The 22,201-nt window shown below is 48.1% G+C and overlaps 10 protein-coding genes across 10 annotated transcripts; 6 read left to right on the plus strand and 4 right to left on the minus strand.

Moving 5' to 3' along the window:
* Window positions 1-665: 665 nt before the first annotated feature.
* Window positions 666-1,387, plus strand: N7455_009990 (uncharacterized protein; the record flags this gene model as incomplete). The annotated part of the gene is made up of 4 exons (XM_065606349.1): window positions 666-697; window positions 798-1,049; window positions 1,123-1,171; window positions 1,235-1,387. The coding sequence occupies 4 exons, from the start codon at window positions 666-668 to the stop codon at window positions 1,385-1,387; spliced, it is 486 nt and encodes a 161-aa protein (XP_065460312.1).
* A 732-nt stretch (window positions 1,388-2,119) lies between these two features.
* On the plus strand, window positions 2,120-3,337 carry N7455_009991 (DUF4050 domain-containing protein; the record flags this gene model as incomplete). The annotated part of the gene is made up of 1 exon (XM_040957530.2): window positions 2,120-3,337. The coding sequence occupies one exon, from the start codon at window positions 2,120-2,122 to the stop codon at window positions 3,335-3,337; it is 1,218 nt and encodes a 405-aa protein (XP_040812150.1).
* Window positions 3,338-3,837: 500 nt separating this feature from the next.
* Window positions 3,838-4,877, plus strand: N7455_009992 (uncharacterized protein; the record flags this gene model as incomplete). Its single annotated transcript, XM_065606350.1, has 3 exons — window positions 3,838-3,847; window positions 3,974-4,013; window positions 4,514-4,877. The coding sequence occupies 3 exons, from the start codon at window positions 3,838-3,840 to the stop codon at window positions 4,875-4,877; spliced, it is 414 nt and encodes a 137-aa protein (XP_065460313.1).
* A 272-nt stretch (window positions 4,878-5,149) lies between these two features.
* N7455_009993 (SDR family NAD(P)-dependent oxidoreductase) lies at window positions 5,150-6,137 on the minus strand. The gene is made up of 2 exons (XM_040957467.2): window positions 6,107-6,137; window positions 5,150-6,025 (listed from the first exon to the last, which is right to left on the minus strand). The coding sequence occupies exons 1-2, from the start codon at window positions 6,126-6,128 to the stop codon at window positions 5,169-5,171; spliced, it is 879 nt and encodes a 292-aa protein (XP_040812127.2). The 5' UTR covers window positions 6,129-6,137; the 3' UTR covers window positions 5,150-5,168.
* Window positions 6,138-6,792: 655 nt separating this feature from the next.
* Window positions 6,793-8,700, minus strand: N7455_009994 (Zn(II)2Cys6 transcription factor; the record flags this gene model as incomplete). Its single annotated transcript, XM_040957481.2, has 1 exon — window positions 6,793-8,700. One exon carries the CDS (start codon window positions 8,698-8,700, stop codon window positions 6,793-6,795), a length of 1,908 nt encoding a protein of 635 aa, XP_040812134.2.
* Window positions 8,701-9,100: 400 nt separating this feature from the next.
* On the minus strand, window positions 9,101-10,705 carry N7455_009995 (FAD-dependent oxidoreductase; the record flags this gene model as incomplete). The annotated part of the gene is made up of 4 exons (XM_040957387.2): window positions 9,101-9,619; window positions 9,704-9,853; window positions 9,929-10,051; window positions 10,151-10,705. The coding sequence occupies 4 exons, from the start codon at window positions 10,703-10,705 to the stop codon at window positions 9,101-9,103; spliced, it is 1,347 nt and encodes a 448-aa protein (XP_040812090.2).
* Window positions 10,706-11,320: 615 nt separating this feature from the next.
* On the plus strand, window positions 11,321-13,042 carry N7455_009996 (uncharacterized protein; the record flags this gene model as incomplete). Its single annotated transcript, XM_040957381.2, has 3 exons — window positions 11,321-11,560; window positions 11,619-11,721; window positions 11,784-13,042. 3 exons carry the CDS (start codon window positions 11,321-11,323, stop codon window positions 13,040-13,042), a joined length of 1,602 nt encoding a protein of 533 aa, XP_040812110.2.
* Window positions 13,043-13,475: 433 nt separating this feature from the next.
* Window positions 13,476-15,338, plus strand: N7455_009997 (glycoside hydrolase family 3 protein; the record flags this gene model as incomplete). Its single annotated transcript, XM_040957480.2, has 1 exon — window positions 13,476-15,338. The coding sequence occupies one exon, from the start codon at window positions 13,476-13,478 to the stop codon at window positions 15,336-15,338; it is 1,863 nt and encodes a 620-aa protein (XP_040812053.2).
* Window positions 15,339-15,853: 515 nt separating this feature from the next.
* N7455_009998 (uncharacterized protein) lies at window positions 15,854-17,307 on the plus strand (the record flags this gene model as incomplete). Its single annotated transcript, XM_065606351.1, has 2 exons — window positions 15,854-16,729; window positions 16,813-17,307. The coding sequence occupies 2 exons, from the start codon at window positions 15,854-15,856 to the stop codon at window positions 17,305-17,307; spliced, it is 1,371 nt and encodes a 456-aa protein (XP_065460314.1).
* Window positions 17,308-17,726: 419 nt separating this feature from the next.
* N7455_009999 (uncharacterized protein) lies at window positions 17,727-21,202 on the minus strand (the record flags this gene model as incomplete). The annotated part of the gene is made up of 8 exons (XM_040957376.2): window positions 17,727-18,092; window positions 18,172-18,534; window positions 18,603-19,185; window positions 19,243-19,339; window positions 19,718-20,224; window positions 20,291-20,422; window positions 20,478-21,009; window positions 21,074-21,202. 8 exons carry the CDS (start codon window positions 21,200-21,202, stop codon window positions 17,727-17,729), a joined length of 2,709 nt encoding a protein of 902 aa, XP_040812080.2.
* Window positions 21,203-22,201: the final 999 nt, after the last annotated feature.

A 22,201-nucleotide genomic window follows, 5' to 3' on the forward strand; every position in this document is an offset into this window, starting at 1 on the left:
TTTCCCTGTGTACTTTTAGCGATATGATAGACCTGTACCATTACTCAATTGTATATACTGCCACCTGTTTCTTGGGCAATAAAAATTTGCATTATTTCCTATTTAAAGGCTTTGCGGGTGTTACTTTCCTAGGACATTATTTAAACATTTATCCAATGTAGAATCACGCAAGGCGAGTGCCTGCCTGTGAATGGTTTCAGATCTAGCCCTGAGCTGGACGTTTATGCTGACTAGCTAGTACCTCACTAGCTATATCTGCCAACGATAGGTTTCTAGGTGTAAATGCAACATATTTGAGTGCTTATTGTATAAGGTCAGTTGGAATTAATCACTTGAAATACCCTATAGCTTTTTCGGTTAGAGTTGAGTGAAACAATTCTGATAGAGCTGGAGGCAGAGACATTTTGTGTTGCACATTCACCGGATTGTACATGGCAAAGGCTTCTTTCTTTCTTTGTTCCTTTAAGATAGAGAATGTCAGAGGCAGCATGTAAAGAAACACACGGAATTCTTGTAGGATAGGGATATAAGGCGAGAAAAGTAGCTAATTGCTCTTCTTCCTCCCTCACTTTCCATCCACCACAATAGAGAATTCACTCCGCTCCTCTATCTATTAGAACTGCATACATCCTTCTGTTACAGGGTACTGGTTACCATACACCAATATGTCGGTAAGTAGATCCGTTACAAGCAGTGGGTATAAGTATTAACGCCTTGCTTTTTGTAGGATCGATCGGGGTATTTCTACATTCCCAAAGCATCAACGAAGAACATGTCAACTAACCGATATATATCAGCATACCCGTGGCAGAGGAATGCATATCTGCATTCAACCAGCTCCGATCAGGCCCAGAAGCTACCAGACCGAAGTTCATCATCTGCAAGATCTCCGACGACAAGAAGCGCATTGTACTCGAGGAAACATCCACAAAGAAAGATTGGGACTTCTTCCGCATGAAGCTATATGAGGCAGCCGACGAGGATGGGGACCCGGCTCCACGGTATGCCATCTACGACATGGAGTATGATCTGGGGAGCGAAGGGAAGCAGTAAGACACCACTCCAGTGACTTGACGAGTGCAGTGGAATGTTTTTCGCTAATGTTAGTCCCTGGCTGTGCAGGACCACGACTGTTTTGATCGAATGGAGTCCTTCCTGCGCGCCTCTCAAGGTGGGTTGTCTTTCAAACTCGTGTGTCCATTGGCGTGGCTATGAAGTGCTGACTGTATTGTAGATGATCTTGCTCTACCTTACCAATAGGCAGCAATTGACCATACCTTTCGATCTCAAAGTATCAATTGATGCAGACTGCGTGATGGACCTCGAATGGGCGGTTGTCGTGGAGCAGGTCCGTGAGGATGTCAGTGAGCTGGGTATGGGGAAATGATCGGCGTTGCTTAAGTACCGCGCATGAAGAGGGATTGTTTCTTTACAACAAAGTAATAAACTAGGCGCGGCAGGTGAGGGATTTGATATGAAATCTGGATTTTGAACTGGTCTTTGAATTGTGCTCAGTTGAATTTCTTGATATGCTTCGAGGGCAAATGGGAGATTGCATGATGGCACATCTAGACCTTCATCTTAACCAGCTTCCAAGGTTGGTATAGCGCGAGCCATTGGATGAATACCTACGGAGTAGGTAGCACCACTAAATTGATAGCACCACTTGGCGTTGCGCCACTCCATGTGTTGGGCTGAATAGGCGAGGTCTCTTTTTTTTTTAATTGCCTTGAATCATTTTGTGTTCCCAATTGTAAAATTTCTATAAGATAGGAGTTTTTAGAGCAAGTTATGTGATTCGAAAATGTCCAAATCAAACTAGATAGATGAATGATGAAAGATATATGTTGCAAAATGAAAAACGAAAAATGAAACCAAGCAAGTTGAGGCTATCTCCGCATTCGGGCACGTGCCATATGACATGAGTCTGCTCATCCCGCACATGACTTTACAAAAAGGCCGTGGTTTCTTTGCTTTTGCATTTCCCAATTTTGCACCTTTTTATTAGAGAACAGGAGCGCACGGGTAAGAAAAGAAACCCTGCGGGCAAGAAAACCTTGCTTCAAAGCTCCCCCACTTTCTCACCCGAGCAACTCCCCCACATCCACAGATCGCGAAAATGATGGCCACCGGGTCTAGGGATACCTCAGTTCGTGAGGCCAAAGTCTTCGTCAAGGAAGTCGTACGAAATGACTGGGATTTCGACGCCGGAGTTTCCTCCCCGTGTTCCGCTGATGGCACCCTTTGCCACAACCGCGAAGTTTGCGAATGGCGAGTCCGAGAATTCGACACTCCAACCTCGGAACTCGAACCCCAGAGCTCAGATAGCGAGCAAGAATATGACCCGTCAGCCGTGCTGAAGCTCGCCCCCGGAGACGCAGGCATCGAGCGTCGCCGCAAACGCCGTCGACAAATGGATGACGAAATGGCATGGAACGAAGGGCTACGCTTATGGATGGCCAGACGCGATGCGTGGTGTGGCGCGAAGACGCGGCGGCAAATTCGGGCGGAGGAGGAAAAGCGCAAGGTGACTGGTGCACAGACGGACACAACAGATCAGTCTGATGGCGTGGAGCTGGGAGAAAATGACGCGACTTCGTCTGGGTCATCCCAATCTGCAATGACGGCTGCCCGGGGCAGTGAGGGTATTGGCGCTTCTGATCTGGCGGTCCGGACCGAGAGTTCGCTTTCCATTGCGGATCAGGAGAAGAGCGAGGAGCTCCAGCAACGAGTGGATATGACCTCGGGACAACAAGAGGATCAGGAGGAAGGATTGTCTACCGCGCCAGATGAGGGAGCTAAACGGAAGGCTTCGTCAGAGACCAACATCACAGAGCCGGATCAGAAAGTTGCCGCGAACGTGCCTACTCAACTCACATCCTTCCCGGCTGTCGAAGACCAGACAGAAGAGGAGAAGGTGGAAGAAGAGCTTGATGAACCACTTTGTCCCGTTGCCCCGCCTTTTATTTCAGACGAGAACCCAGTTCGCGCAACCATCAATCCCGCAATTTACCCTTCAATCTACACCAAGGTTGTCGTGCAAGGCATGACCCCCACCGTGCCCGTCAACCTCGCCCATTTGACCAAAGCTATGGTTCAAGGGTGGAAAGCAGACGGGCAGTGGCCGCCAAAGCCAGCTGTGACATCGATTGTCCTTGCTGATGATGCCTCTGTGCCCAAGAAAAATACAGATCGCTCTGCCGAGGAGGCGCCGCAGGGCAGGAGGAAGAATAGCATTACCAATGCTGTGAAGAAAGTGTTCCATTTTGGATCGCACCCCTTCCATCGCCGCGCCAGCCAGGATACCGGGAATGGAGCCGGGGGCCCGACGGCTTAAGTGGATCCTGCTACCTATCTTGTCGATCATAAGTAATTGCATGGCCATCAACCCAAGTGTGGGTCGGAATGACTTCAACTGGGTTGCTCTGGCTGCACGGGCGTCTACTCTGGGGGGGGGGTTTCTATTTATGTTTTCTTGCGTGTTCATAATCTGAACATGCTGGTGTTTGATTTACTTTCTAGCTCTGCACAATGAAGAAATGACATCTGATGTGTAATTTGGTTCAATCTTAATACAGTACGCAAGTTCTGTTGGCTTCCTTCAATGTTGATAGCTTTTCTTTTACATCTGGGTGCTTCCGGAGGTCTGTCCTTAGGTCTTATGAAGAAGTTAAGTACTGGTATCTTCTCTTTTGTGTCATTCTTCTCGTTACCGACAGTGCTACAGCTTCTTTTAACCCATTTTGAACTGGCTGATTGTATCTCTTGACTAACTATTTGCCGAAGGAACTGGTATATTTCAATCTCATGCCAATATGCATATGGACCAGTCTACCAATGAGAATTTGTATTCATGCGCGCCTAAACCAGCCAAACCAGCCCAACAAAGAGTTTCCCCCCTGATTTAAACCTTGGGAAATATTGATTACTTCGGGCCTGGCCAAGCCTTGGGCGTGCGTTCGTGTGTGTTGAGTGTGCGGGTTCGCCGCTATTTTCCATCTGCCACTGCGTTAGTGTCTCACTAGCTCCCCACAAAAGCCCCATAGACTTGCCTTTTTTAAGCTCGAAGCTAACAAATTTGATAGATGCGTCGTTTGGAATTCCGTGTTTTTGACTCGGTGGCCATGCTGACGCGCCAGGGAGGCGATATAAGTCCTCTGGCTGCTGGAATGGATTGGGCACTCTTCGTTGTGTCTTGTTGTGTTCCCCTTTTATACACCGCAAGTTGTGAGTGCTGTCATGATCTGGGGCTCGCTACTCCTCACGTTGGCCGCTACTGCGGTGGCTTTGCCTCAACCAGACAAAAATGTCAAAAAAGACCGAGACCACGATTGTCACAGTTGCCATCGCCGAAGTGGCAACTATCACATCTACCTTCACAATATATGCAACAGTCACCTCGCCAACAATGATCCACACTGCTGCCACAACCACCGTCGATACACTGAGCACAATAATCACAACCTCTACACCCCAACTTTTCCAACTCTGGTCTAAGCCCATGGACATCTAGTACCACCGGTAGCGGCAAATATGCGTTCGTGTCGGGCTATGACACCACCTACGCAATCCAGCTCTATTCCAGTGCCAGTGGCTCCAGCACTTCCAAAATCACGCAAATATTCAACACCGTTGTCGGCAATACATACAAAATCTCGAATTACTACAAGGTCATGACGGGGAGTACTGCTAGCACCATGACGTGCACTTATGGTGAACGTTCTTACAGTGTCAGTTTGGGATCGTCGGTGAAGTATGTCTGGTTGGCAATGTCGATCAACTACGTTGCAACTTCGTCGTCTGCGACTCTAGTTTGTGGTCTGACTTCTCCGCTATCGGCTTCCATTGCCCTTGCCGACTTCTCTTTTATGTGTTGATTTTATACTTCTTGTAATCATTTAACTTAGCATTGAGCTCACTACACCACCCACAATTTCATTTTCTCCTATACTCTCATGATCCTCTCCTCAATTGCGATTGCGGTTGCGCTGAACAGAATGATACAGCAAATTACCGAGCTACTGACAATCCTACCAAGCTGGATGAATATTTGGATATCTAATGATTTCAAGACCAGATCTGTATTTATTGGGGGAACACATCAAATTCCCAAGTCTATATCTAGTACCCCCATCTGCAACCCGGCTTCCCTTGAAAGTTCGAACCGATTAAATAACCATCCTCACTTTCAATTTATCACCCTGCACAATCTCCTCCTCCCTCGAAAGAAACTCCTCCATATCCCAAGTAACAGAAATATAGCGCGCAGCCAACCACTCCCGCCTCGATTCCGTCAAAAACACAAGTGTATCCGCACAAAGTCTCGGCGTCTCCGTCAACACAACCTGCCTCTCGACAGGCAACCTCTTCCCCATATCCGTCAACACCCCACCAGGGTGCACACCAAAAGTCAAAATACCATCGGGTCCATGATCGGCATCCAGAAACTCAGTCCAGCGCTGGAGCGCAAGCTTACTAGTCTGATACGCCGAGCCACCAGGCGAAAGAAGATGTGCCGCAATGCTACTAAGATTAACAATGATCTTCTCCCCTCCCTTCAATATCTGCGGTAAAAACGCCCGTGTCACGAGATACGGTCCCCGAACATTGACATCCCAGGTCCGCCACCACTCTTCCGGATCGCTGTCGGCGATCTTAGCTCGTTTCTCTAGATACCCCGCGTTATTGATCAGGATATCGAGACGCGGGAATGCCTCGTCGACTGTTGCAGCGGCTGCTGCGACGGATTTCTCTTCTGTCACGTCTAACGACACGACTACTATTTGGGGAACTGGTTTCCCTGCTTCAGTCGCTGCTTCGCTGATGGATGCTGCGAGCCCGCTCAGATTGGTTCTTGCTCCAACTGCGATGCCGGCACACCCGGCGCGACTGTAAGATAGTGCTGTTTCTCGGCCGATGCCTTTGGATGCTCCCGTGATGAAGATATATTTGGATGAGAGATCTCGCTTGGTTGGGTCGATTGCGGGGTAGGTGTCATGATGAGAACGGAGTGTAAAATTGATTCCTATAGTATAGCGGGGTTTAGGTTAGTCTTGCGTCTGTTGTTAGGTGAGGGGGTTGGGAGAAAGTGCTGGTTGATATATACCTGTATGGTCTGCTTGCGCCATGATTGCTAGTCTATACCGAGGAAATTATGGAGGGGAAGGTGGTAGCTCTTGAGAGATAAGGTGCTGAAGATGTATATCTGAATTTCATCATTCTATGGATTATCACGATGTTTTAGTTCTATCTCAATGGTTTCGGGGTCTTGGTGGGGCTCGTTTCGGGGTCATCGCGCTTTTTCGGACATAGCAGACGGAGTCCGAACAGCCTCATTGCTTATGAGATAAACTTTTTATATAATTAGGATACAAAATATTGTGTCAATCCATAAAAGAGATCTATATTTTATCAGGGGCTTCTAGGCATATAGAAAATTCTTAGTATTAGAGGACTTGATAGATCAGAATATCGGATCCTTGTAGTTGTTGGAAAAGAATATCAATAAAATAAGACAGTGGTGACTCGAGGCCTTATGTACGCATATCCAACCTTCCCGATTATTGTAGGCTTTCATGGCCTATATTCTTGTCACAACACCACCTAAAAAAGAAATCTAAAGAGAATATCTGAGAAGACGCCGAAAGTGACTCCGAAAAACGACCACCGAAAAGACGCCACAAGGCTTTATAAGTGGCCGGTCATTTTTGTGTATGTAAAACGAAAGACTCGGACAGGATTAATAATGAAACAAAAAAGCACTGTGGGTATAGAACTAGGTGGTAGGCGACATCATAATGTCCTCTCGCTGTTATCCCCCCAATGGAACAGATCAATCCATGGAAGATCATCGGTAGGCAGGTCATACATATGTGTGACAAAACCTATCCTGCTATCATTGGGCGACATAAGCTGTACAGCAGCAGGCTTGTGGCTATCGTCCCCCGACAAGGTCTCCGAAGCCATCCGCTTGACCTTGCGCAGAGTAACCTTCGCTAACGCCCAATTAGGACTCAATGTCTTGAGCATGCCTATGATAAGTGATATGCGGTCGTGAAACTGGTCCTGGGTACCATATGCGCCGGCCAAACAGCATGCCGACAGTTGTACCAGCACGGCAAAGGCAATGCCGCAGATGAAAAACGGCGTGTGTTTCTGCACCGGAACTTGCAAGGTAGCAAGATTAATGATTTGCTTCGAAGCCACCAGGGCTTTGATGCCGTGCATATTCCTGCCATATACAGGTAACAGCTGTTGCTGCCGAATAACCTTGCTGGCACCGGGAATGGTTGCCACGAGATCACTCCGCGGGAAATGAAGGTACATGATGCAGAACTGAATAAATATGTGTCCCTGGAAGAGCATCTCGTCCTCGCCACTACACATGTCGGTCTTGGCCGCATCCAGGTGGTGTGGCCACGCCGCAAGGGCGCTATCGATTATCTTGACATGATCCTCATCTAGATCATGCGTCCAGGCGATGGCGAGGACTCGTGCTAGAAGACGCACCGCCCCGATCCGGTAGCTAAATGAGGAGAATATGATCTCTTCATCGGAATAGATCCGTGCGTCGAATTGAGCGAGCGAGAGGGGTTCGTTTGTGAACGAGCCTTCCATATAGGAGGACTCATCGCACGGTAGTAGCACGTCCGAATCCGCTGTATGACAGTGGAAGCTGGGTTTTCGCTGCAGCGCTGCCATAAACCCATCTGTCACGTATAACTCCCACCATGTCCTACGCATGCTCTCCTCCTCGAGAGCTGATCGCGTGCCATGTACGATTGGGAAGCTCTTCTTGTGCATGACTATCTCCAGAGCCAAGGATACGGCCTGTGCGAGGACTGCGGTAGACTCTTGGATTTCATTGCGGGCGTGTATTGCGATTGAAAATAGTAGTTTCGCTTGCACCAGATGAAATTTGGTAGCGGGCGTATCTTCGGCTTCGGCTTTGGAGACTTGGTCCGTCACTAGACCGAAGAGCGTATCGCTAGAGACAGTACTGGAAAATTGACTACCCACAAAATGGACCACCAGTTTGAGATAATCCGGGTAGGCCTGCAATGTATACAGACTTCGAGGCACCAGAATCGGATGAGCCGCATGGAAATTTGCGTAATACAGATTGACCAACGCCTCATCATCTTCCACAGATAGGTGACTTGGTTCTTTCTGCCACTCAACTGACATTGATGTCAAGCCGCCTGGGACTTGATCCTGTCTTGACGGAAGGCTCGGAATACCTCGGGCCATACCGTCTGCGCTGGCCGGAACATGGCTAGTTGCAGATGCCATGGGGCCATCCCGGGAAGAGGAGGGCGACGAGATGCGATTGGCAGCAGGACGACCTGCGGCTTCCTCACTAGGCCTAGCTTCCCATGCATTTAATGGGGTAGAAGCTCTGGGAGAGTGATTTCTCAGGTCAATAGGCACTGGAAACGTAGGCACACTATCTGTCGTACTCGAGGACTGATCAACATGGACTGCCCGCCGCTTCAGGCCCCGCCGAGAAGGGAGATATTGACATTGTGCACCGGAGGAGATGCAGCGCATGCAATTTGGGATGGATGTATCACACTTGACGTGCTTCCGCCTGCACTCAGTGCAAGCTAGAGGAGCAAGTTTATCGATTTCGTCGACAGGACTAAGGGTGCGAGGTGCTGCGCGGGGTCCGGGCGCAGATTTTGTTTTGTTGGATGCCATGGAAGTAGGTCACTTTGCCATTCGAAAGGCCATATCAATTCAACAATTCAACTACACTTAAGAAATCAGGAAGAGTCATTCTGAAATGTGGTCCTGTACTTCGGAGGCGAAATATCAGTCGCTTATGGCGTGACGGGAAAAAGTTTACTACTAACAGAGAGGGGCGAGGCCCAACTCTTATCGGCACTGAAATATTTATATAAGTTCAATGTTTATATATCAAAGGGTCTGGACTTGAACAAGCTATCTCTCTCCCCTGTCTGGTCAATAAGCTAGGTGAGATGCAAAGATAACGGTTTCGCGGGGAAGGTCAGGGTGAGCTCCGGTGTGGCCTGTATTCCCTACTTGGAAGTGTGGAATTATATTCAGACGATACAAATTATCAAGATGGATTCCCATTCTAAGCTAATTTAGAGGGAATCTTGATCAAACCCAGGTCCTTCGCGCCAATGACGTTTTGAAAGGTACTCTCCACATCGTGTTCACTAATCCATGATGGGTCAGGCCGATTACGCACTCTCTCTTCCAACATCTCATCCGTTTCTATATCATCGTTCTCCATATTGGGCTTGTGACCAATGACCTGCAGATGCACTGCACCGAGAATCTTGTCGATATGTGGCTTCCGAGTGGCCTCGTAGAGGCGAAAAACCTCGGCGAGCTGTTCGACCGGGGGCTTCCTCGATTTTGCCATAGCCGCAGGCCAGACGTGGCTGAGGGCAAGAAATAGTGCATATGCATCATCAATAGCCAGTGATCCTCCGGCGGCAAAGGCTCCCCCGTGTGTGTGGGCGGCATCCCCGACCAAGGTCACACGCTGAGAAAAGGTCCATGTGTCGAGCGCACGCCCAGCCATGTTGGGATAAAGTCGTGTGTAGGGCGTTGCCTCGATTAGTGAGCGGACTGCGGGGTGCCAATCCTGTGAATTGTCGACATTTCAGTCCGCACTTGAAAGAGCACATATCGACAGCTTGGAGAGGGCTGCAACAAGGCTAGAACACACCTTGTAGAGCTCCCGGAATATATCCAGGCTGTATTCGTCGTCCCATTGCACTGTGTCTTCTAGGTCGTTTGGGTCGGTATGAAGACCCCCGACAACGGTGAACATTCCCTTGCCGATATTTGAATGAAAGAAGCTTCGATCAGGGCCAATCTGTGATGAAGAATGAATCGAACATTGAGTCAGCAACAGATTCTCAAGTATAGAATGTGGAGTTTAGAAACGGACCCAGTGGGAGGCATCTTCGGGAAAATTGATGTCTTTCACCAGTGAAGCCTCGAAGACAGAGCGCATTGCTGTCCAACCAGTGCGGCGAAGCGTATGATCTGGTACAAAGGTTTTGCGGACATTCTACCTTTCTGGTTAGCAAAATATACAACCTTCGAAGGTTGGCGATGGGGCGTTGCCTCCGGACTTTGCATGAAGCTTTTCTCGTGCCAGAAGACTCACTGAGTGTATTCCGTCAGCACCAATGCAGATATCCGCCTTGGCAGTGGTGTGGTCCTCAAATGTCAATGTCACTCCCTCCTCGCGATCAGCAACAATGCTGACGGTCTTCTTACCCATGTGAATAATTTCCCGGGGCACATGTTCCAGGAGAGCTTGATGGAGATATGCACGATGGAATCGCGCCGTGAAATGCTTTTTGGTCTTAACAGTCCTGTGGAGGTCACGAGCTATCACCTCTCCGGTCCGCCAATGCCGATATATCATTGGATAGTCGGATATCTGCCGTGAGCACACGCTGCCATCGATTGCATTCTCAACGCCGAGCTTCTCCAATGTCCGGAGGCCATTGGGGCCTAGGCTGATGCTAGCCCCAATCTCTCGGAAGGCCTTCGTTCGCTCGTATATTTGAACATTGACTCCCGGGTGCTGCAATAGGGAAATTGCAACACTAAGACCCGCTATGCCACCGCCAACAACAGCTACCTGGAGCTTCGGGGACTCGTCAGCACTAGTATCCAAACTGCTAGTTTTGCGTTCGTCGGGAGTGTCGTGCATTGTGAGATTTTTGTGTGTTGTGTGCGTCGTAGGCGTTAATGGGTCGTTTGTTGAACTTGGTAAACTAGATAGACAAGAAAAAGTGGGCGTATACAAGTAATGGAAGGACACGGCCTTGTTTCGAGTTTTTCCGTGATTTCTACTGGAGGACTAATAAGGACGCTAATATCGCTTCTATGGGCTTAACTCCGAACGGGGTTCTGTCTGGATATCTGTGGATGACTCCTATCTCGGGATGGCGTTCTCGACTGGATATGTCAATTCCCGGACATTGGAACATTAGGCGGGCTTTGTCTGGAAGGGGGATTGTAGATAAGTGGTTATTAACATACAAGGAGTTTCTCGAACCTTAATCATCGGTGTCTCTTCGGAGATGCTTGGTCAAAGTCGATAATAAGATCCCGGCGTGGAGATATTTAATTAGTTGACGCCATATCTGTGAAAAATGATAAACGCCGGCATCTAGTAACTTGAAATCATGACACTGAATACCTAGTTACGGCCTCCATCTAGATACATACATAATAAGCAGTGATCAAGGCCTTCATCTATTATTTTTATAATCACTCGCAAACTGAACTACACCACGGCAAGATCGATGCCGCGTTATCAATCATGGCCTCACAAAAGCAGACACCAACCGTTACCACCCAAGACGCGTCCAACATGGCTCTGCAAGAGAAAAAGCCATACATGAAAACAATCACTGTCAACAAAGCCGATGCGACATTGAAAATCGTCGAAGAGTATGGTAGTGAAACAGCAGCACCGACACCGCAGGAGCTGAAGAAACTGAGAAGGAAACTATATTTCCGTCTGATTCTGTTGCTGATCGTCATTGACTTGATGCTTTTTGTACCTTACCATTCAACTAATTAGTTGCCAGTAGAAAGTTGCTAATGTATCTCAACAGATCGACAAAGCAACCTTGGGTCAGGCTGTGCTTCTGGGTATTATGGAGGATACCAACCTGACCAATGTCTCATACAATAACCTGAACACAATCTTCTACACAGGTACGTTCAGATGGAGAGATTTGATGCGAATTTGGTATACGTTTTGCTAATACAACACCCAGGATATATTGTCGGACAGGCACCAGGGCAATTCTTAATTCAGTACTTCCCCTTAAGCAAATATGTCAGTATCTCAATCTTCCTATGGGCAGTGATTGTCTTTTGCCACGCAGCTGCAACGAGCTACGCAGGCCTCATTCCTCTTCGATTTTTCTTGGGCTTTGTCGAGTCCGCCTTGGTGCCTGCAATGGAAACCACCATGGGCATGTTCTTTACTCCACACGAGCTGCACCATGTTCAACCCATATTCTGGATATCGTGTGTTGGCTCCAGCGTTCCGGCAGGACTGCTTGCCTACGCTCTGCTTTTCAGCAAGTCCACCGTGAGCCCATGGAAACTCTTCATGATCGCCACAGGTGGCCTGACTTTACTTCTCTCCGTTCTATCATGGTTCTGCTATCCCGACAATCCGGGAAAAGCTCGATTCTTGACAAACAAGGAAAAAGTCCAAGTCATCCAGCGAGTCCGCGAGGCAACTAGAAGTTCCATTGAGCAGAAAACGTTCAAGAAACCTCACTTCTACGAAGCATTGTCCGACCCTATCACCTGGCTCTTCACTTTGGTCTCATTCTGCCTCAACCTTGCCAATAACCTTGCTTTCCAGATGAGCATCTTGTTCCTTAGTTTGGGGGTTGGAAACCTCGGATCCACCCTCATCACAGTTGCGTCCGGTGGCTTCGCGGTTAGTGTCGCGGTTGTAGCCTCCCTTCTTCTTCGCTTCTTCCCAGGGTACAGTGCCTGGTGGGCAACCCTCTGGGTTCTTCCTGCTATTGCAGGAAGTATCGGTATGGTTGCATTGGCCTGGGATAAGACCATTCCTTTGCTCGCCTGTCTTCTGCTTGGAGTCACAACCTGGGGCATGACCTATATTATCTCTTTCGTTTGGGCGTCATCGAGCTCTGCGGGTTATACGAAGAAACTGACACGCAATGCACTGTTTATGATGGGTTATGGCATTTCAAACATCATTTCGCCGCAACTCTGGAAGTCTGGAGGTCCGCGTTACTACGGCACTTGGATTGCTCAGACCATCGTTAGCTTCGTGTTGACACCCTGCTTCCTCTTTATTATTAGGTTCATCCTGGTGAGAAGGAACAAGGAGCGACGAGTATGGATTGAGGAACAGGCCGCGTTGGGGAATTTTGGAGAGGGATACGTTGAGGAAATCAATGCGGATGGAAATGCGGTCAAAACGAAGGTTGATATCTCGGTTCTTGACCTCAGTGATCTTGAGAACAAGTTCTTCATCTATCCACTCTAGGAGAGAAATGGCCCACAGGTACGTTCTTGTCGTTACTTGTAAAGAAAGGCACTAACACTGTGAAATTACAGCATCTAAGATATGGATACTTTATATTTAGTAATTTGGTGAAGTCAATCTGTTATAGTCGAAAATGACGTTCCACTAGATGTATACACATGTAGCCTGTAGCCCTACATAAATGCTATGGGACTCTAGAAGCTCATGGGGACAAGATAGGTGTATAAAACACTGAAGCATTAGTCATATATCCTCGAATATGACGAATTTCCTTCGATTTCTCCATCTCTATCTCTGCCCCTCCCCCTCCACTGCCACCTTGCCCGTGACCGAATTCTTCTTCGCCGTAACCTTCTCACATACACAGGAGATATATACTTTCCAGCTCTTCTTTCAATCTTTAATACAAGATTCTTCGGCCAGATATCTCCATATGTCTACGTTGCTTGCACGGGATGACCTCAATACCAGGTCGTCTCTTCCTTACCGGAACCCCTCCCTGTCTGTGGCAAGCAGGGTAGATGATCTCCTAGGCCGTATGACTCTAGAAGAGAAGGCGGGCATAATGTTCCATGACATTCTTGCAATAAGCCCAGGCGGGGCACTTGCAACCGATGTGCCAAAGCTGAATTACGACAGCGCCAAAAGCTTGATTCACGGCAAAGCGATGAACCATTTCAACCTATTGGGAAGCATCGATGATGCACGCACAATGTCCCAATGGCACAACGAAATCCAACTCTTAGCTCGGGAGACACGGCTTGGTATACCGATCACCCTTAGCAGCGACCCACGAAACCATTTCACCAACAATATCGGAACCGGGTTTCTAGCCGGGAAGTTCTCGCAATGGCCGGAACCCTTGGGACTGGCAGCTCTGAGATCATCCGCTCTAGTGGAGCGATTTGCCGATATCATCCGTCGCGAGTATCTTGCGGTGGGATTGCGACTTGCTCTTCATCCTCAGGTCGATATAGCGACGGAACCACGATGGTCCCGCATCAGGGGTGGATTTGGAGAGGATGCAGAGCTCTCATGTGAGCTAACCACGGCTTACATTCGCGGTCTTCAGGGCCCCGGACCCCTTGGTCCTTCCTCGGTATCGGCCATGACAAAACACTTCCCCGGTGGTGGTCCGCAACTGGATGGAGAAGACCCTCACTTTATCTACGGTCGTGAACAGATATACCCCGGCGACAACTGGGAGTATCATCTGAGACCTTTCAGAGCTGCGATTCAAGCAGGGACCGCACAAATCATGCCATCATATGGTATGCCTATTGGTACAAAGTACGATGAGGTTGGCTTTGCTTTCAATCGCCAGATCATCACGGATCTCCTACGGAACGAGCTCGGGTTTAAGGGTATTATTTGCACCGATTGGGGACTCGTCACGGATGCAGTCATTAGAGGTCAAAATATGCCTGCTCGTGCCTGGGGCGTGGAACACCTTACTGAGCTCGAGAGAGTACAGCGATTGATCGAAGCCAACTGTGATCAACTGGGTGGCGAGTCTCGTCCAGAGCTGGTCGTGAAACTAGTCCGGGATGGCATTCTTCCCGAGTCCCGAATCGATGTCTCGGTTCGTCGTCTCCTGACCGATAAGTTCATTCAGGGGCTATTCGAGAACCCCTTCGTGGACGTTGAGGCCGCTTCCACTATTGTGGGCTGTCCAGAGTTCTCTGATGCCGGCCAGGATGCACAGCGGCGCTCTTTTACATTATTGAAAAATACGAACGACCTCCTCCCACTGACATTGGGACTGAAACAGAAAGTTTACATTGAGGGAATCTCGCCAGAGCTTGTCAGGGCACGAGGATTGATTGTTGTGGAAGCGTTGACAGAGGCTGATTTTGCCCTGCTACGACTTAGAGCGCCTGCTAAACCACGTCCGGGGGGATTCGAGGCGCATTTCCGTTCTGGGTCCATCGAGTTCGATGATGAAGAAAAGTCACGACATTCCAGCATATTCCGAAGCGTTCCTCTCACGATTGTTGACCTTTACCTTGATCGTCCGTCGGTAATACCTGAAATTTCCGATGCGGCCAACGCGTTGTTGGTCAACTACGGCGCCAGCGATGAAGCATTCTTGGATGTGGTTTTTGGTGCTTCGCAACCTAAAGGGAAGCTTCCTTTCGATTTGCCCTCGTCGGAGGAAGCCGTTCGGTCCTCTCGCTCTGATATGCCCTACGACACAAGAAACCCGATCTTCCGTTTTGGAGATGGACTACAATATAGACCGCGCTCCACCAACGACTCAATCTATGTATCACCGACAGAGAAAGAATCACTATAGTACAATGCTTGGATAATTGAACACAGCCATATATAGATATATATAATTCTGGAATGCTACGTGAGCATAATTTGTTCTGAGGCCAAAGTTATTTGCTTTCCCAGGATCCATTACTGTCTCTAACCTCTAACATCCATCTGCGCCGCAACTCTAAGACCGAATCGCATGATTTTCAGGGCTAGAACAGCCCGGAAGTTCTAGCTACAATTATGAAGAAAGGCTGCTCGCGAAAATGTCCCGGCGACATCCCCGAATCTTGTTGTGGGGTCCACGTCGGGGTCTTCAGCGGACAATAGCAGGTCTTCGGACATTGCGTGGACGGAGTCCGAAAGCCTCACTTTTTATGAGGCAATACCCTATCTAATCTTCGATTATTCAACTATACGGAATATTGTATGAATCCCTCGTCATAACAGGGATCTATATTTAATTGGGGCTTTTGGGCAAAGAACAAAGTTTATAGTCTCAGCTTCTCGCTTAGTAGAAACTACGACTGGAGACAATACCTTGCAACCATGGCAGAGCAGCACACAAGTACACAAGGTGAATTCCGGATCGCCATTGCCGGCGCCGGAATCGGCGGTTTGACAGCAGCCATTGGTCTAACGCGCCTACTACCCTCGAACGTAAGCGTGACGATCTTCGAGCAGGCCAGCAAATTAAAAGCGGTTGGCGCAAGCATTGGGATAGGACCGAATGGCCTACGTTCCCTTTACAAGCTCGGAGTCGACCCGGCGCTGATAGAGGAGTTCGCTTTTCGACAGCCCGGTGGTCGACCTTTTGTCTACCTCCACTGGTTGACAGGCGAGGTTCTCAAAGAAACCGCCCATCACACAGTTAAAGACCCTCGTGATGCAATGGCTCGCTTCCACCGAGCTGACCTTCAGAAACTTTTGTTGGAGAGTTTACCTGCGAAAGTGACGTTGAAGCTAGGCAAGAGGGTTAAATCCGTGAATATCCAATCACCCCAGGAGGGTGGATGTGTTCTGCTAGCTTTCGAGGACGAAATTACCTTCAAGGCAGATCTCCTGGTGGGAGCAGACGGAATTCATTCGGCGGTCAGGAAGGTGTTTGTTCTGGGACACAGTCTCCAATGGACGGGCGACATTCTATTCAGGTCCACCTTTGATAAAGCTTTGGTGGAAAACATCGAAGGGTTACCCAAGGACGCTGTGTTCCATTGTGGACCCAATGAGAACTTCCTCTTTACGTCCCGATTAGGTACGTCAGGCGTTGTTTTGTGCGCCCAGAGGGAGCACGTGTTTGCTAGAAAGAGGAACGCTGATATGCCTCAAGGGAAAACCCAATATACTGTCGTCGGCCAAACGCAGTCTGATCCCGATGACCCGGAAAATTCATATCGAACAGCAAAGTGGAATACCGAAGGGGACGTGAGTAAATTGAGAGACTTATACAAGGTAACTAGTGATTCCTGCCATATCCATTTCCACTTCAACATGACTAAAATATTCAGGGCTGGCATCCAACCGTGCAAGATATCCTCAATGCGACACCTAGCACACGACTCTACCCGAACCACCTAGGTACACCCCTCAAATCAATGATCTTTGAAAGCCATGTTGCGTTGATTGGCGATGCCGGACACACCCATGGTGGCGCTTTCGCGGCTGGCGGCTCACTTGCAATGAACGATGCCCACGCTCTTGCGTTGGCCTTGGCCCATGTCTGGCCAACTGAAAAGGACACAAAGCCAAGCCGTCGTCAACTCGAGAGGGCCTTGGCTCTATTTGATGGAACTCGACGGCCTCATGTCAACAAGCTCATTGAATTAGTGGAGATTGGATTGGCGGCCCGACAGGCTAAATTGAGGGATGCTCGCAAGGTGGAAGAGACTGATAAAGAGTTGAGGGAGAGGATATCGGGGCTGTCGGATATCGCATGGCTTGCAGAGCATGATGTTGAAGCTGCTTTCTGGGATTTCACACAAACCGAAGTTGCGAAGCTTTGATAACCAATACCTGCGAAATCGTTTCTCTAAAAATATATTGCTAGATTCATATCAAATAAGATCACTTCAATATATTTTCAAGCGCAAGGCGTATTAATTAAATTTGTTGAATATAGTGCCTGGAGTAGTCAAAATGTCTTAGCCTCGTAGGCTTCTCTTAGGTATAGATCTACTGATATACTCACCTCCACTCGAGTCCTATGTTTTATATTGAACTTGTCAATCCTCTCCATTTGTTTCCTTGAATCAAGAACTCTCGTCAATATGCAACAACTAAATGAAGAATTCAGTCAATCGAAGTAATGGATACTGTACATTTTAATCACATTGGATGATATTCAAACACAAAGGACTCAACCCCGAGGCTACGGTTGACCACAGTCAGCTATCACTCATTCAAAATATTGATACAGGTATTCTCAAATTGATGCTTTTGCTATATAATCCAACGCGCGATGTTTAGCTCGGAAAGCCGCCCAATACTGCTGTCTTGCCAACAGGATTTCTATATCACTCTGAACCCAATTATCCTCGAATTCCGGCAATAGATATTCCGTAGGCTTTCCTGTTGGGTGACCTGCGAATTCTCGCAACCAACCATAGTAGTCCACGAAATCAGGCTTTATTTCGTGGAACAGCTCAGTAGGCCCCTTGTACTCTAGTCTCCGTTCCTCCCACTCCTCTTGTTCTATTTTGCTGGGCAAGTCTTTGGAACACCCGGCTAGGAAGCGACTAACCGCCACAGCCTGATACTCGTAGATTCGAAAGCTAATTGCTGCTCGAACCTGCGGACGAGTTAGCACGGATTTCTATAATGTTTCGAATCCTGTGGTTTTGCGAATGGAATCGACGGGACAGACTTACCTGTCCGATAACAGCAAGGGAAGGATCCCCGATACGGAAAATGTGCTGGTAGAATCCGGCCAGTCTGTTCTGGGGAGTAACAGCCTCAAAAGGCAAAAACAGATATGACAGTTTGTATCCCGTGGCGAAAATGATCTTGTCGACGCCGTTGATGCTTGTCCCGTCCTGGAATTCCACCGTGCCACCACAGTCAGGGGATATGCGCGAGATTGTCGTTTTATTGACCACGTTGGGAAGACACCATGCATCTTCAAGAAAGCCCACGTCGCTACGTCGGGAAACATAAAGCGGGCCCTTGACGATTTGGTGCAAGTCCTCGACAAGGTCTGCAGCAGATATGCCACCACCGACGATGACAATTTTCTGAAATCATCCAAGGATCAGTATGCAGGCAACTGCAATACTTGTCTCAATTGTTCCTCATAACGCACCTTATTGACATATGAGCCCTGAGATCTCCAGGATTTCGAATGTTCAAACTTGTCCGGAAACTCCGTGCAGGTCTCGACTAGACCTTCGATGTTGGGAATATTAGGAACTGTAAAATGTCCCGAAGCTACCACCAATGCATCAAATCGCTCCTCCCACCAGTAATCCTTGGATGGATTTGACGTGCCGTGTTCGACATTTCGACGGTGTAGCGTGAGTTTCCATTGACCATCATCGGTTTTCTCGGCCTTTTCAACAGTGGTGCCAAGCACAAGTAAATGTAAAAATGGAACGAATAACTCCTCTAGATAGCGTAAAACAACGTGACGCGGTCGAGATGGATTGTCTCGGCCGAACTTTCGGATTGAGGCTATCGAGTTGGCCATTGGCAGCGGCGTATGCGTAAAGGCCATTGTGCGGGCCCCGGCATTAGTGTCGAGGGTCTCGTAGGCCGCTCCCCGGAGACCTTGAGGCTCCGGAGTTGCTGGCGTAAGACATGGAGTGCTGGGTCCAAGTTCACTGGGAATTGCAGTGACCTCGTTTTTGGTGTTCAATTGGAAACTATCTGGCTCCGGCTCATAGGCCCTGTAAAGACGTGTCTTGGTCAGTAAACAGTATTATTGAACAAAAATACATACTAACCATAAGCCACCAACCCTATCCTTCCGTTCGAAAACTCGGATATAATCAAATGATCCTTCTTGCTCAAGCGCCCTCACAGCTGCCAGGCCAGAAGGCCCTGCTCCAATAACAGCGACGCGTCGATGAGGAGCCATATATTTTTGTCACTTCGAAATATGTGGACGTTAGCAATGAAAGTATTTATTAAAATAGAAACAAAAAAATCAAAGACAAAATCAAAATCAAAAATGATAGAGCCCGCGGCAAACCCCTATCGTGGTAGATCTAAGTGCCCTATCAGCGGGAGTAGTACGCTGTCCGGGACTCGGAGATCAAATGAGACACGGGATCTTAAGAAAACATCCTCTACGGAGTAATAATAATAATACACAGTACAACATAGGTGGACATATCCAATATAGTTTAGCTTATGTACTCGTACTCCTGTGAGACAATCCCCAAGACATACTCCACAATATCAAATGTTACTACCTACCACCCCCAGTAATCGATCCAACATAAACATTGAAGTTATAATGCACACAGCTATCCTTAACAGCCAAACCCCCCTGACCACTCAAAATCGTCTGTCCATCGCGAGTCACCTTGAAAGACTGGGCCCCAACGCCCATAGTCACATTCGAAGTAACAATCCCCGCCGGAACATCAATGCTAACAGGAGCATTATTCCCACTCTGCACAGTCAAAGTAGCCGGAGTCGTCAACATTGTCGCGACAAAAATACTATCGCTGAGCATGTTGGCACCCATTGGTGCAGAGAGGTTATCACCAGTGCACACGACGCCCTTGGGCGTAGGCCGGTACCAGTACACGACTTCGTCTGCTTCCACGGTAGGGGTTTTTGCTCCAGATTTGTAGGCTGCAATATAGGGTTTAAATAGATTGCGCCAGGCATCGTGCGGCATGTTTGCTGCCCACTGGGATGATCCGTCGTCGCTGTGGTGGGCTGAGTACGGGCCGATGTAGTGGGATTCGCCGTAGTCTGTATAACTGCGGTTAGAAGAGAGTTTTCTTGAGGATTTCCCAGGAATATATAAGGTTAGCGTACCATTCCATGTGATAATCTCAATTAGGTCCGGCTGAAGGGAAAGCATTTGCTCCCAACGTAATGTTGGCAGATTCTCGCAAACGAAAACCCAGTTTTTGGTGTTGAAGTGGGTTGAGTACCAGGGTGAGACGGCTATCATCGAGTCAGTTCAACTCAGAACCCAGAAATGTAGTCAAGGGTTACTAACGAGCCATATAAGTTTTCCCCGCGAGGAAATGAACAAATTTATCATCCCAAACGGTAGTCATCGGCCCTGGGATAATACTGTTTCCCCCATCGGTAGGCCAAGCCAACCACGAGAGCGCGCCATCAGCGCTTTGAGCAGGGTCGGTGGTAGCCTCGGCCGGATCTTGGAGATTTGGCAATGCGTAAATGGGATGTGGCGTACCCTGCTTCACTGCATCCCAATTGAAACTGTCTCCGACAAAGGTACTTACTACCGCGCCTCCCTTGTATTGCATCTGCGCTGGGTGACCTGCATATAGTTTCATATACTCTGTGATATTTGCTGTGTCCCCATTGGTCCAATAGACAAAATCGAAGGAGATAAATACTTTGAAGTTGACTTGTTCCGCTGCTTCGTAGGCTAGGGCTAGTTGGGTTGGTGTATAGCTGTCTATACTTGCGCAGTTCAGGGCGAATGCGTCGATGCCGATGGATTGGGCTGTGGTCATGTCTTCTTTCCAGTCTGACAGTTGGTAGTCTTTTACTATACCGACCTAGGTTCATGGGATCTATGTCAATTAATCGGAATGGAAAGTAGTCAGGTGCTAGAGTGCTAACCATGAAGTGGGCGAAGACATATTTGTCTGACGCCTGACTAGTCAAGTCTGAATCGGGAGTTGGGGCAGCTAAAGCTAGGAGGATATGTGCCAATATGGCAACAGCACTGAAGAGAGATTTCCAAATCATAGTCGCTAAATTTATAAGTTAATTTTCTCAATGATGTGGATGTTCAAGGTTCGCTAACAGATTATATAGTTCTTCGTCAACTATATTATAATATTATACTTCCCAAAACGTAAACCCGAAAAACAAATAAGGCGAGACAAGTAAAATACCAATATAAACCTTGGATAATAACTTCAACGGCGAGTATGAAACTTGTTTCCTTCTTCCCGCAGAATATTGTAACACCCGACATTCCATTACATCCACGTGAGATTGTGTAGTATTCGCGGATTTCCCGTGTGATTCCACTTTTTGTTTTTGCTTTTTTGCTTCTGCGGCATATGGTATTGCTGGACTGCCCAGTGCCCGTCTATCACGCTCCAAAAAGGGATTCAATGGGGGTTTGAAATGCTACAGTAGTGTTGAGTATCACAGACACTATGCTCAATTCAGGCATTTTACGCCAGCTGATCGAGAAAAATAAATGTGTTGGGCATATGAAAATGTTAGGTACAACTCGAATCGAGGATTAACACCGATATCGCTGTTCAAGGTACTTCCGACGGGTGGCGGACCCCCTTACCTGAGGCCTTCTGCTCGTGGCCCATACGCATGATTGAATTTCGGAATGACGACACAAACAATCACGGGGGAAATCGTCTTCCGCAGAGTGTTATTCAACTCGCTATATTATCAGAACACGACAAACGGGCTTCGTCATTGTGCTTCAAGAGGGTGGCATCTGGGTTCATTGGCGCTGGAAAGCTGGGCCAATCACTATCTTTCGACGGGTTGGTTACCAATTAGGCAGGAAGATTCTCCGATTGCAAAAGAATGAATACCCTATAGTTTCTGACAGAGAAAAGAGCTTGATGAGGATGTTGATATTGCACTTCTGGCGGGTGGTAAAGGGTAGAAACCAAAAAGGATAGTGCCAGATCCCTGATATTGAAGTCATGGAATCGGAGAGAATGATATATAACACGTTGGATCTGAGACATATTTAAACCAAGGGGGGTT

The sequence above is a fragment of the Penicillium solitum genome, assembly GCF_028829755.1.
Source record: "Penicillium solitum strain IBT 25940 chromosome Unknown utg000008l_segment0_segment0, whole genome shotgun sequence".
Classification (NCBI taxonomy): Eukaryota; Fungi; Ascomycota; class Eurotiomycetes; order Eurotiales; family Aspergillaceae; genus Penicillium; species Penicillium solitum.